This window comes from Lycium ferocissimum, chromosome 1 (assembly GCF_029784015.1).
Source record: "Lycium ferocissimum isolate CSIRO_LF1 chromosome 1, AGI_CSIRO_Lferr_CH_V1, whole genome shotgun sequence".
Taxonomy (NCBI): domain Eukaryota; kingdom Viridiplantae; phylum Streptophyta; class Magnoliopsida; order Solanales; family Solanaceae; genus Lycium; species Lycium ferocissimum.
In genome coordinates, this window is record NC_081342.1 from 52,407,358 (window position 1) to 52,422,065 (window position 14,708).

The following is a 14,708-nucleotide window of genomic DNA, read 5'->3' on the forward strand; positions in this document are numbered from 1 at the left end:
AATTAAAAAGAAAAGAAAAACTTTAAAATTAACAAGTCCTCGAGTCAAGCAGTCAACATCTACAGGCATATCTTTCTAAAACTAAGCATTAATCTTCAACTATTATACAGTTCTTAATATCTATATATAGATACTGCCTGGCCTAGCAAAAATATAAGCAATCAGCTGCTTGACACACATATATACTTTTCAACTCCTAGTCTAAACATGCACACCATGAAAGTGTTAGCAATAGCATTATGGGTTCTCTGGTTTTTTATGTTGACAAACAACAACTTTGTCGTTTCTGTTGGGATTTGCAGAGAAAATGAGCAACGAGCGTTGGAGAGCTTGAAGAAAGAAGTAGATGATCCCTCGTATCTTCTCTCTTCTTGGGTTGTTGGAAAAGATTGTTGTAAATGGGAAGGGGTCGCGTGCAACAATCTAACTCATCATGTGATTGAGCTACACATGCATGGGCAATTCTCCTACGATGGATCTAGTTATCCAAGGATCAACAGCCTTGAGTGGTTACTAAGTCTTTTGAGTCTTGAGTACCTGGAGATGTATTCTGTGGATCTTAGCAAAGCAACTAACTGGCTACAGGTCATTAACATGCTTCCTTCTCTTGTTGATCTTAGTTTAGTTTATTGTAATCTTAATCATATACAACCTCTACTTCATGACAATTTTTCTTCACTTGAAACCCTCGATCTTTCCTGGAACAACTTTAGTTCTCCTGTTCCTGAATGGGTTTTCAACCTCGCTAATCTCGTTTCTCTTCATTTGAGTGGTAGTAATTTTATTGGCCAGTTTTCTCAAGGTCCAGTTAACTTGACTTCTCTCACAACCTTCAAGGCTTCTGGCAACTCTTTCAATTGTCTTTTACCTAGATGGTTGTTTGATCTAAGTAATCTTGAACATATTGAGCTAACCCGTAGTGGTATTGAAGGCGCTATACCTAGTAAGTGTGGAAACATAACAAAACTTAAATATCTCGATCTTTCTGAGAATAACCTCAACTCCACTATACCAAATTGGCTCTGTCGATGCAAAGGTCTAGAATCAATTGATCTTAGTGATAATATGCTTTCTGGAAAGTTACCAGATGTAATTGGAAAGTTAGGGAAATTAGAACTTCTTGATCTCTCATTAAATCTATTTGAAGGAGAAGTATATGACTTATTCAACGGTAGGAGTAATTTTGTTTCAGCGGAAATGGGAAATAGTTCTTCTTTGAGTTATTTGAGTCTAGAAAACAATAAACTCACTGGAACTCTTCCATAAAGTACTCTTGACCAACTTCCAATGCTAAAATACTTTTTCATAACTAACAATAGGTTGGAAGGTGTTGTAACAGAAATTCATTTCTCTAAATTAAGACAATTACTAGTCTTCTCTGCATCTAGAAATAAATTGACTTTAAAAGTGAGTGAAAACTGGATTCCACCTTTTCAAGCCATGACGATTCTAATAGGCGGGTGGAATATAGGCCCCCTGTTTCCATGTGGCTCCGAACTCAGAAGCTGATAACGAATGTTGACATATCAGATGGTGGAATACAAGGTGAGGTTCCAACTTGGTTTTGGGACTTGTCTTCTGAAATTGCACATCTCAATCTTTCATAAGTTTAAGGTTTTACTAGAGTCATGAGAGAGAGTGCAACAGTGGCGACTAAAGGCAACATATACCAGTATGACACTATTCTGGTGTTGTTTACGAGCATGGATATGTCTAGTCGGGATTCTTGACTAGATTAATTCGAGTTTAAGGACAAAACTATTTTATTCTTGAGATATAAGTTGTGCATGAATTTATTGATATGGAACAATTAGGAAAATTTGGGACCAAAAGTGATAAAATTGGAAGATGGAAAATCATCCACAATTTCCATGTGGTGCCCACACAACTTTGTGTCATCTTTTGAGTGGAACAACACATTGTGTGGGCCAAAAACAATAAGAGATATTTTAGGGGACTTAAAAGATGACCACTTAGTCATCTTTCTCTCATTTCACTCTTTCCACACTTAGAAAAAAAAAAGGGACAAAGCTGAAAACCCATAGAGGGCTCACGGCCACAACCCAAGAAAAATCATCTCCCATTTCTTGTTCTTTCAAAATTTTTCCGTTGATGTAAACCCATTATTTTGAGGTCCCTAAGTAGCGTGGAACCATTGTTGGAGCGATCAATCCACTATTTCTCATCTTTTGGAAACCCTAGGCTTGTGGAAGTTGAAGAGGAAAAGGTAAGATTTGATCTTGTTTTTGTGTTATGAAGGTTATATTCATGTTGTAGTATGTTAAATTGGAGGAAAATCATGAAATATGAAATGTTGGAAGTGAGTTGTGTATGTGGAGCTTAGCGTGTAAATGGGTGTTGTTGTGTTGTGATTGAATTTATGAATTAATGCCTAGTTAGTTGATTATGATCATTGTTAGGTGAAGAACGATTGAGAATTACCCATTTATGTATATGTATAGTATTGGTCGAAATGGGTCACATTATTTGACAATGAACGAATGAATATCGCTTAATGTTTTAATCGTCGTCGTTATGAATTCTAGTTGGAAATGAGCATTTAATGACTTAAGATTGATGTTGAGATTATGTGGACTGATTTAAGGGCTATTGTGCGTTGATGTAATTTGTATATTTTATGAAAATGATATCGTTATATTGTGGATTGTGACACAAAACATGACTTGAAAATGAGGAAAAAAAAAGGGGGCTCTCGGTTGGGACTATTTTGCTTTAAACTTGTTATAAAAATTAGCGACATTTTGGATGTTTGTTGTAATTTTCGTGAATTGCTCTTGTTGAGTCGAAATGCGGGGATTATAGTTATGATTATGTACAATATATGTAGTATAATTAATTGAATGTATGATTTATGATGTGGTCTAACATTGAAAAAAAATTTGGATAAACATAAGGAATTAGTGTATTAATCACTTTGTTGTTGTGGTTGTTGTAATGATGTAAAAGAGAGTTACTATTGTTATTTTGCCTTTTCGAATTGATGATCAATATTGCTAGGTTGGTTATTGTGGTTGTTGTTGTTGATTTTGAGCGAGTTAAATTCTCGGGATGGCCTAATTTTACGGGGAAATCTTTGCCGAATTTTACGTAGAATTTAAAGAATAGTTGGAATGAATCGCTTAAGTGCCTATGTCTAATGTTTGGTATTCGTTGGCGTATTTGTAGACCTTGGGGAGCCGGCGTAGGTCGGGATTTACTTTAGATTGGCCAGTTTGGAGTGCGTACGAGGTATGTAAAGCGACCTTCCTTCTTTTGGCATGCTTTAGTTTTACATAGGCTAGATTAGAGCCTTAAGGGAATTCCAAATTCGAAATCCGAGCATGATATGAACCTTATATAATCCTTGGCACTCTTATGCATGACTTAATAAGAATATGAACCATTATGTCTTCGAAAAAAAAAGAATCGTTCTCCAAATGTTGCATAAAAAGTTCGTTTAGAGAATTCCATAATTTTTGGATGCCATATCTTTTGCATAAAGGCTCGGATTGCTCCAATAATTTTTATAGGAGTTTTCTTGAGGTATAATGGGTATGTTTTCATAAGCGGGCTCAGTTCGGGCCTATACTCGTCCGTGGGTCCCGCGACACCCTTTTATGTGAATTCGATAACTTTGGAACAAAAAGTAATAATTATTATTCCGATTTCGAATATGACTATTTTATTTATCTCTTGGATTTATGATAATGATTTTATGCATATGATTCCTCACTACTCCGCTCGTGCCCACTATGATATCGTTCGCCGGTTCCCGGGCCGGTTCTGTTGTCGTGCGCATTATGATACATTCCGGTGTTATGCTGTGATTATGGTTCACCGAGCTCCTCGCTTGAGGGCCGGGTTCCACTTATGTTTGGCGTTATGCTGTGTTTGGTGTTATCTTTGTGTGTGATGTGTGACGGGGATTCGGAGATTTGAAACTTTACGGTGTTATCTTGTGTTATGGCGCCATCGACGGGTGGCGACCATATTTCCTGTGCCCTATGCATGATTTATATTCTGAAGTAACATTTTGATATTTTGGAAATGCATTTACTTTCTGTACCTCTATTTTGATTCAAACTCAGATTTGTATACTACATTTCTGCTTTGCATACTCAGTACATATTTAAATGCTTGACCCCCCTCTTCGGGGGGGCTGCGTTTCATGCCCGCGGTACGGACGCACGGTTGGTGATCCACCTGTTTAGGACACCCCCTTCTGCTATTTGGAGTGCTCCTCTCATTCCGGAGCTTATATTTTTGGTATATATTCGTTAATGCATTTGTATATATTCGTTCATGGGTACGGCGGGGCCCTGTCCCGTCATATGATTCTGTCTGTCTGTTTAGAGGTCTGTGGACACGGTTGTGGGTTGTGCCTACCTCTGTTCAGTTGTGTTTGTATACGATGTGTTTGGGCGATCCCATTCGCCGCGGCGGCCGGTCCGCATATGTATATATGATGTTCTTGGCCTGTGTGGCCTTTGTTGGTATTTTACGTAACGCGGGGTTATTTTGGTTAGTCGGTAAAACAAAGGAAACTCTGAAATTTTTCTGGAAATTATCTAACTTTGAAACACCGCCTTGTCGGCTTTTGTGATATTCTTGGATGCGTTTGATATTATTCGAGGTAACGTTTGATAGGTGTGTATGGGTGCCCAGTTAGGGCACCAGTCACGGCCTACGGGGTTGGGTCGTGATAAAAGTGGTATCAGAGCGGTTTGTCCTCGGAGTGTCCACAGATCGTGTCTAGTAGAGTCTTGTTTATCGGTGTGTTGTGCACCACATCTATAAACAGGAGGCTACAGGACATTTAGGATGTTGTCTTTTCTTCTGATCTTAGATCGTGCGATAGAGCTGTGCTATTAGGATGACTCTGATCTGATCAGTTGTTGTGTTTTTCTTTTAGTGATGCCTCCAAAAATGGCGACAGCTGCCCAGAAGGGCAAGTCAGTAGCGGCCGGGGAGACGAGTCGGGCTCGAAAGGGTACTCGGACCCTTGCTCAGATGATGCGTGATATTGCGTCCGGCCGACGGACTACTACGTCTTCTTCATCGGAGGAGCACCGGAGCAGGGGTCCGGTGCTCCCACATGCCTCCGGTTCCCCGGCCCGGGGGCGGACGATGGTACCTGCGAGAGGCGTTCGGTTGTTGACTCGGTTAGTAGCGGGCGAGGTCCCCGGACGGGGAGCGAGGGGATGATCGTGCGGACGAGGGCGCGGCGGTCACGGGGCCGTGATTTCTTACTTTGTGGGCCACCGAGTTCTTTGGGTCGAGGCACGAGAGGACCCGCGGGAGTTCATCGCGGATGCGGCGGCCACTGCGGCGATTAGTGCTGCGGGGAGACGAGTCGGTTGAGATGGCGTCATGCGGTTGCACGATGTAGCGACCAATTGGTACGAGTCGTGGATGCGTCCCGAGAGGCGAGGGCGCCCTCCGGTGTATGGGGTGAGTTTACGGAGGCCTTCGTGGCCCGTTTTACGCCTCGGAGATGAGGGCGCGCCGGGGTAGATCGATTCTGCTTGTTGAAGCGCGAGGCGAGCCGGTCGGGAGTACGGCTTAGAGTTTGATTCATTGGCCCGATATGCGCCCACGTATGTAGCTACCATGGTGCCGGCGGATGCGGCGGTATATAGTGGGGGCTGGATCGGTATTTCGTTGATAGTTGCTTGGTATTGGCGGCCCCGGTCGGTATGGATATCGCCGCGTACGAGCTCGCGCCCGGGGCATGGAGGACGAACGCGAGGGCGCCGGCCGATAGAGTTGATGATAGGGGCCGGCCCGAGGGCTAGATCGTCGGGTATTCGGGGATTTCGAGCGACGGCCTCGGCGGCGGCGCCGACGAGCGGATATCCTTCTCGGTCGTCACGGGGTACGCCCCGCGGTTCTCGGCGGGGAGATCGAGGGGTGCGGATATTCGAGGGCGGCCGAGTTCCGGCTTCGGGTTCACGGTTGGACGAGAGGTTCCGGCGGTCGGATGAGGCCACCGGACCTCCGTGTTCTTGTGTGGGAGACAGCACCCTGGAGAGTGTTTCCGAGCTACGGGTGCATGCTTTGCTTGTGGCCGCCAGGGCCATTTGATGAGAGACTGTCCGACTAGAGGGGGTACAGGCAGCGCAGCTCAGTCTACCGGGTCATCCGGTGGTTCATCGTCGGCCTCAGTAGCTATGCGCCCTGCGGGGCGGGGTACACCAGCATCAGCAGGCCGAGGCAGGGGTCGTGGTGGAGTTCCTGGTTCTAGCGGTCCTTCGAACCGCATATATGCATTAGCCAGCCGACAGGACCAGGAGGCGTCGCCTAATGTCGTCACAGGTATATTACTGGTTTTCTCTCGAGATGTGTATGCATTGATTGATCCTGGTTCTACATTATCATATATTTCGCCCCTTGTTGCTAGTAGAATTGGGATAGAATCTGAGTCGATAGAGCCTTTTGAGGTAGCTACACCAGTAGGGGATTGATTATAGCCGATCGGATTTATAGAGGCTGTTCGGTATTTATCGTGGCCGTTGTACTAAGGCCGATTTGGTAGAGTTAGATATGATCGAGTTTGATGTGATTATGGGTATGGATTGGCTAGCTTCTTGTTATGCTATGTTTGTTGTCAAAAGAAGATAGTCGTTTCCGGTTTCCGGGGAGTCGGTCATAGAGTGGGCGGGTAATACGGCATCGCAGGGGTAAGTTTATTTCATACCTCGAGGCAAGGAAGATGATCGAAAGGGTTATATTTATCATCTGGTCCGTGTTCATGATTTAAAGGCAGAGGCACCGACTCTTCAGTCGGTCCGGTGGTTAATGAATTTGTAGATGTTTTCCCAGACGAGCTTCCAGGTCTTCCTCCCGAGCGGGAGATAGAGTTTGCTATTGACTTGTTGCCAGACACTCAGCCTATTTCTATTCCTCCGTACAGAATGGCACCAGCAGAATTGAAAGAATTGAAAGAGCAGCTGAGAGATCTATTGGAGAAGGGTTTCATTCGGCCCAGTACGTCACCCTGGGGAGCGCCGGTATTGTTTGTGAGAAAGAAAGACGGCTCGCTACGGATGTGCATTGATTATCGGCAGTTGAATAAGGTAACGATAAAGAATAAATATCCCCTCCCCAGGATTGACGATTTGTTTGATCAGCTGCAGGGTGCCAGGTGTTTCTCGAAGATAGACCCACGGTCGAGCTATCATCGAGTACGGGTACGAGAGGTGATATTCCTAAGACGGCATTCGGGACCGGTATGGGCACTATGAATTCGAGTTATGTCTTTTGGGGTGACAAATGCCCCGGCGGTATTTATGGACACGATGAATCGGGTATTCGGACCGTTCTTGGATATGTTTGTGATCGTATTTATCGATGATATTTGGTTTATTCTCGGTCGAAGCGAGCATGCGGACCATTTGAGGACGGTACTTGGCACACTTCGGCACCGAAGCTTATATGCTAAATTTACTAAGTGTGAATTACGGTTATCTTCGGTGGCATTTCGGGACATATTATTGGGGGCGATGGCGTCGGGTGGATACCCGAGAAGATTGAGGCCGTTAAGAATTGGCCTAGACCTACGACGCCGACGAGAGGTGCGTAGTTTTACGGGATTGGCTGGTTATTATCGGAGATTTGTGGAGAAATTTGCTTCCATTTCGGCGCCTTTGACAAGGCGACTCGAAGGGAGCGAAGTTTCGGTGGTCGGATGCTTGCGAGCGTAGCTTCCGATTCTTTGAAAGAGAAGTTGACTACGGCTCTCCGGTTCGACACTTCCGAGGGCCGGATGGGTATGTGATTTATTGTGATGCCTCGGGTATTGGTTTGGGGTGTGTGTTGATGCGGCACGGCGGGGGTGATAGCTTATGCTTCTCGGCAGCTCAGAAAACATGAAAAGAATTATCCTACTCACGATTTGGAGTTGGCCGCGGTTATTCATGCTTTGAAGATGTGGAGACATTATTTATATGGGGTTCACGTTGATATTTATACAGATCATAAGAGCCTCCGGTACATCTTTAAGCGAAGGAATTGAATTTGCGGCAGAGGAGGTGGTTAGAGTTGCTGAAAGATTATGATGTTGATATTCTCTACCATTCGGGGAAAGCTAATGTTGTGGCAGATGCACTTAGTCGCAAGTCTATGGGTAGCCTAGCAGACGTGCCATCAGAGAGTAAAGCAATGGTTCGCGATATTCATCAGTTGGCTAGTCTTGGAGTTCGTTTGGCTGATTCTGGAGATGTTGGGGTTTCTGTTCGAGGTATTGCTGAGTCCTCTATTATAGAAGATATTAAGCGACATCAGTATGAGGATCCTATTCTGGCACAGTACAGAGATGCAGCCCGGCACAGGAGAAGACTCCGTTTGAGATTTCACCGATGGAGTGTTATTTCACGAGGCGGTGTGTGTACCGACGTTGCGGGCTGCGGCGACAGGTTATGGGCGAGGCACATTATGCCCGATATTCTGTTCACCCAGGGTCGACGAAGATGTACCATGATCTCAGATGTTTATATTGGTGGGATGGTATGAAAAAAGACATAGCAGAGTTCGTCGCTCAGTGTCCGAATTGCCAGCAGGTTAAGATTGAGCACCAAAGCCGGTGGGCTATTGCGAGAGATGGAGATACCGACGTGGAAGTGGGAGATCATTAATATGGATTTTATTACGGGTTTACCTCGCACTCCACGGAGGTATGATTCTATTTGGGTCATTGTTGATCGGGTGACAAAATCAGCCCATTTTCTTCGGTCGGACTACCTACTCGGTGAGGATTATGCCGGGCTTTATATCGGGGGAGATTGTGCGACTTCACGGAGTTCCTTATCTATTATCTCTCGATGGGGAGGTGCCCGGTTTGACTAATTTGCGGAGATCCTTTCGGCGGGGATTGGGGACACGAGGTGAGTCTCGGTCTGACATTCCACCCCCGGTCGACGGACGGGCCGAAGCGCACTATTCAGACATTGGAAGATATGTTGCGGGGCTGTATTATTGATTTCAGAGGTAGCTGGGATGACCATTTGCCACTTGTTGAATTTGCCTATAATAACAGCTACCACTCCAGTATTTAGATGGCACCTTATGAGGCATTGTATGGTAGAAAGTGTAGGTCACCGATCGGTTGGTTTGATGTTGGAGAGACTGAGTTGATTGGCCCAGATGTGGTCCCGGCGGGCGTGGATAAGGTGAAACTATTCGAGAGAGATTGTTGGCGCTCGAGTCGACGAAATCATATGCGGATAATCGCCGTCGACCTTTGGAGTTTCATATTGGCGATTGGGTTTTCTGAAGGTGTCACCTATGAAAGGTGTTATGAGATTCGGCAAGAAAGGGAAGCTCGGTCGAGATATATTGGGCCTTACCCAGATTGTTCGCACAATAGGCAAGGTTGCCTATGAGTTAGATCTGCCGGTCGATTTGGGAGCGGTTCACCGGTATTTCATGTTTCTATGCTTCGTAAGTGTATTGGTGACCCTTCCGAGTCTTTCTGTAGATGATATTCGGGTCACGGAGGAGCTATCTTATGAGGAGCGCCTATTGCCATATTGGATCGTCGGGTAAAAAGGTTGCGGAACAAGGATATGGCTTCGGTAAAGTCTTTGTGGCGGAATAATAACCGAGAGGAAATGACTGGGAAGCTGAGGAGCAGATGAAGAAGAAGTATCCTCATTTATTTTCAGAGCCTACAGGTAATCCAATTCTCCATTTGACTATGTTGTTTGATCAATGAATGTATTGTTGTGATAGTTGAAAAGGAAACTCCCCCGAATTGTTTGTATGACCCGTAAGGTAAATCTAACATTCGGGGACGAATGTTCTTAAGGGGGGAGGATGTTAGAACCCGTATTTTTGTACATTGGAATAATCTGGATTAATTATGATAAGTTTAAGGACAAAACTATTTTGGGATACAAAGTCGGGATTCTTGACTTTCGATTCTATTTTAAGATATAAGTTGTGCATGAATTTATTGATATGGAACAATTAGGAAAATTTGGGACCAAAGTGATAAAATTGGAAGTGGAAAGTCATCCACAAATTCCATGTGGTGCCCACACAACTTTGTGTCATCTTTTGAGTGGAACAACACATTGTGTGGGCCAAAAACAATAAGAGATATTTTAGGGGACTTAAAAGATGACCACTTAGTCATCTTTCTCTCATTTCACTCTTTCCACACTTAGAAAAAAAAAGGGACAAAGCTGAAAACCCATAGAGGGCTCACGGCCAGCCTCAAGAAAAATCATCTCCCATTTCTTGTTCTTCCAAAAATTTTCCGTTGATGTAAACCCATTATTTTGAGGTCCCTAAGTAGCGTGAAACCATTGTTGGAGCGATCAATCCACTATTTCTCATCTTTTGGAAACCCTAGGCTTGTGGAAGTTGAAGAGGAAAAGGTAAGATTTGATCTTGTTTTTGTGTTATGAAGGTTATATTCATGTTGTAGTATGTTAAATTGGAGGAAAATCATGAAATATGAAATGTTGGAAGTGAGTTGTGTATGTGGAGCTTGAGCCGTGTAAATGGGTGTTGTTGTGTTGTGATTGAATTTATGAATTAATGCCTAGTTAGTTGATTATGATCATTGTTAGGTGAAGAACGATTGAGAATTACCCATTTATGTATATGTATAGTATTGGTCGAAATGGGTCACATTATTTGACAATGAACGAATGAATATCGCTTAATGTTTTAATCGTCGTCGTTATGAATTCTAGTTGGAAATGAGCATTTAATGACTTAAGATTGATGTTGAGATTATGTGGGCTGGTTTAAGGCCTATTGTGCGTTGATGTAATTTGTATATTTTATGAAAATGATATCGTTATATTGTGGATTGTGACACAAAACATGACTTGAAAATGAGGAAAGTAAAAAGGGGGCTGCTCTCGGCTAGGGGGCTTGCTTGTTATAAACTTTGTGGCTGTTTTTAGCGACATTTTGGAAGTGTTTTTTGAATTTTGTAATTTTCGTGGAAATGCTCTTGTTGAGTCGAAATGCAGGGATTATAGTTATGATTATGTACAATATATGTAGTATAATTCCGGAGTATGGGCTGTTCATGATGGGTGGTCTAACATTGAAAAAGGAAATTTGGATAAACATAAGGAATTAGTGTATTAATCACTTTGTTGTTGTGGTTGTTGTACTCCATGATGTAAAAGAGAGTTACTATTGTTATTTTGCCTTTTCGAATTGATGATCAATGTTGCTAGGTTGGTTATTGTGGTTGTTGTTGCTGATTTTGAGCGAGTTAAATTCTCGGGATAGCCATTTTACGGGGGGAAATCTTTTTGCCGAATTTTTTTTCGTAGAATTTAAAGAATAGTTGGAATGAATCGCTTAAGTGCCTATGTCTAATGTTTGGTATTCGTTGGCGTATTTGTAGACCTTGGGGAGCCGAGGCGTAGGTCGGGATTTACTTTAGATTGGATCGTTATTTGGAGTGCGTACGAGGTATGTAAAGCGACCTTCCTTCTTTTGGCATGCTTTAGTTTTACATAGGCTAGATTAGAGCCTTAAGGGAATTCCAAATTCGAAATCCGAGCATGATATGAACCTTATATAATCCTTGGCACTCTTATGCATGACTTAATAAGAATATGAACCATTATGTCTTCGAAAAAAAAAGAATCGTTCTCCAAATGTTGCATAAAAAGTTCGTTTAGAGAATTCCATAATTTTTGGATGCCATATCTTTTGCATAAAGGCTTTGATTGCTCCAATAATTTTTATAGGAGTTTTCTTGAGGTATAATGGGTATGTTTTCATAAGCGGGCTCAGTTCGGGCCTATATTCGTCCGTGGGTCCCGCGACACCCTTTTATGTGAATTCGATAACTTTGGAACAAAAAGTAATAATTATTTTTCCGATTTCGAATATGACTATTTTATTTATCTCTTGGATTTATGATAATGATTTTATGCATATGATTCCTCACTACTCCGCTCGTGCCCACTATGATATCGTTCGCGGTTCCGGGCCGGTTCGTTGTCGTGCGCATTATGATACATTCCGGTGTTATGCCGTGATTATGGTTCACCGAGCTCCTCGCTCGAGGGCCGGGTTCCACTTATGTTTGGCGTTATCGTGTTTGGCGTTATCTTTGTGTTGTGATGTGTGACGGGGATTCGGAGATTTGAAACTTTTACGGTGTTATCTTTGTGTTATGGCGCCATCGACGGGCGGGCGACCATATTTCCTGTGCCCTATGCATGAATTATATTCTGAAGTAACATTTTGATATTTTGGAAATGCATTTACTTTCTGTACCTCTATTTTGATTCAAACTCAGATTTGTATCAGATTTGTATACTACATTTCTGCTTTGCATACTCAGTACATATTTCGTACTGACCCCCTTTCTTCGGGGGGCTGCGTTTCATGCCCGCAGGTACAGACGCACAGTTTGGTGATCCACCTGTTTAGGACACCCCCTTCTGCTATTTGGAGTGCTCCTCTCATTCCGGAGCTGATATTTTTGGTATATATTCGTTAATGCATTTGTATATATTCGTTCATGGGTACGGCGGGGCCTGTTCCGTCCCGTCATATGATTACGTACGTACGTTTAGAGGTACGTGGACACGGTTGTGGGTTGTTCCTACCTCTATTCGATTGTGTTTGTATACGATGTGTTTGGGCGATCCCATTCGCCGCGGCGGCGGTCCGCATATGTATATATGATGCTCTGTTGGCCCTGTGTGGCCTTTGTTGTTATTTTCTGTGCGCAGGGTTATTTTGGTTAGTCAGTAAAACAAAGGAAACTTTGCCGAAATTTTTCTGGAAATTATCTAACTTTGAAACACCGCCTTGTCGGCTTTTGTGGTATTCTTGGATGCGTTTGATATTATTCGAGGTAACGTTTGATAGGTGTATGGGTGCCCGATTAGGGCACCGATCACTTACCTATTCGTGATACATACAAGTCTAACACATCTTATGGGATTAAGATCATTTGATTTTTCCAAAAATAACCTAACTGGTAAGATTCCAAATGACATTGGTGACATGAAAGTACTGGAATATGTAGATCTATCAGAAAATCAACTTTCTGGTCAAATCCCACAAAGCTTTACGAGTTTGTCCACTTTGAGTTACTTGAAATTATCTGATAACAATTTATCAGGTAAGATACCATTGAGCACTCAACTTCAAAGCTTTGATCCCACGAGTTTTCAAGGAAACAAACTGTGTGGGCTTCCACTCTTGGTGAACTAGGTTCAGGTGGTAAAGTTCTTAATGTTGAGTGTGAAGAAGATGAGAGTGACAAAGATGAAGCGGATTGGTTCTACATTTCAATGGCAATAGGATTTGCACTAAGCTTTTGGAGTGTATGTGGCTCATTGCTTTTCAAGAGATCATGGAGACATGCTTATTTTCGTTTCTTAGACCGTAGCTGGGAATTGTTGCTTGCAAAGGCTCCGATATGTTGAGAGATAGGATTAAGGATATTGTTATTATGAAAAATTAGTATGTATGCTTATACTTCTCTTTAATACTAGTTGGATAATGCACAGGCCCGACAACTATTTAGTTTTATTGTTTATATTATTTGATTGTTTTCAATGCTTTTTTTTAAACATTTATGTACTTTTTAACTTCAAATTCTTGAGTGTCTTTTCAGCAACAAACTTACACACCAAATTCTTGATTTAGTTCCGACATTGTTGTACTATTCTCGTATTTGATGAACCAACATTTGGTAGATGTCCTTAAGATTGCTATGTTGTTCTCGTTTGTGAAATCTTGTGGTAAACGCTTAAAGTGTTTGCATGCTTGAGAGCGGTGCTTCCCAAATATATCTTTAAGAGTTTCAGTTTTGTTTTCTCTAAGTCAAGACTTTAATGCTTCAAATTTAAAGGATCTTTCCCAGCTATCTTATGTGAAATAGGCAAGGCATGAGGCGTCAATATACCCGCAGCTATAACCTAACCCATTAGTACGAAACAGCCACATTATCTAACAAAATGGAACTTGCTGTTACATAATAGTACTAATACGTAAAACCTTACCCACACCGGCAGTGGCGGAGCCACACTATGCCGAGGGTGTTCATCCGAACCCCCTCGGCGGAAAAAAATACTGTTTTTACAAGGTTAAAATTATTTTTTATGTATATATAGTAGATGTTGAACCCCCTTAGGCCTTTTCGTATGTTTACTTTTTTATATTTTAAACCCCTTCGACGGAAATCCTGGCTCCGCCACTGCGCACCAGGTGTATAGACCAACCAATGGATGCATGACATTAGTGTAAATATATACAACTATCATTTAACTATAATTAATTAATGTATATATTCACTTCATTAAATCACCTCACCACGAAGAACAAGAAAGCAATCAACTTCCAAAACAAATGAAATCTTTGAACTCACCGAAAGCGGAATTACACAAATAATGCTTTATGTCCGGAAAACCAGATGGGTACCTCTAAAAGTTGAAAGAAAACAATAATTTCACCAAGAATAACAAGAAAGCAATCAACTTCAAACATAAATGAAACACGCAAAAACTCATACCACATATCAGGAAGCCAAATGGGTATCACTAAAAATTGGTGCAAACAATACTTTCACTAAGAACAACAAGACACCAAGAACAGTACCACCTCCTTTGGAACGTGAGGAGCCAATGCAACTCATAGTAACAGAGTCGCCCAAAAATCTAGTATCTAAGAACAACTCAATCAATCTCAAGAGTCGAATTCACAATCAATTATCA

The 14,708-nt window shown here is 42.4% G+C and overlaps 2 protein-coding genes across 2 annotated transcripts; both read left to right on the forward strand.

The window, feature by feature from the left end:
- The first annotated feature begins 207 nt into the window (after positions 1-207).
- LOC132065152 (receptor-like protein 53) lies at positions 208-1,266 on the forward strand. The gene has a single exon (XM_059458413.1). The coding sequence runs from the start codon at positions 208-210 to the stop codon at positions 1,264-1,266; it is 1,059 nt and encodes a 352-aa protein (XP_059314396.1).
- An 11,658-nt stretch (positions 1,267-12,924) lies between these two features.
- On the forward strand, positions 12,925-13,418 carry LOC132065161 (receptor-like protein EIX2). The gene is made up of 2 exons (XM_059458424.1): positions 12,925-13,111; positions 13,204-13,418. The coding sequence occupies exons 1-2, from the start codon at positions 12,925-12,927 to the stop codon at positions 13,416-13,418; spliced, it is 402 nt and encodes a 133-aa protein (XP_059314407.1).
- Positions 13,419-14,708: the final 1,290 nt, after the last annotated feature.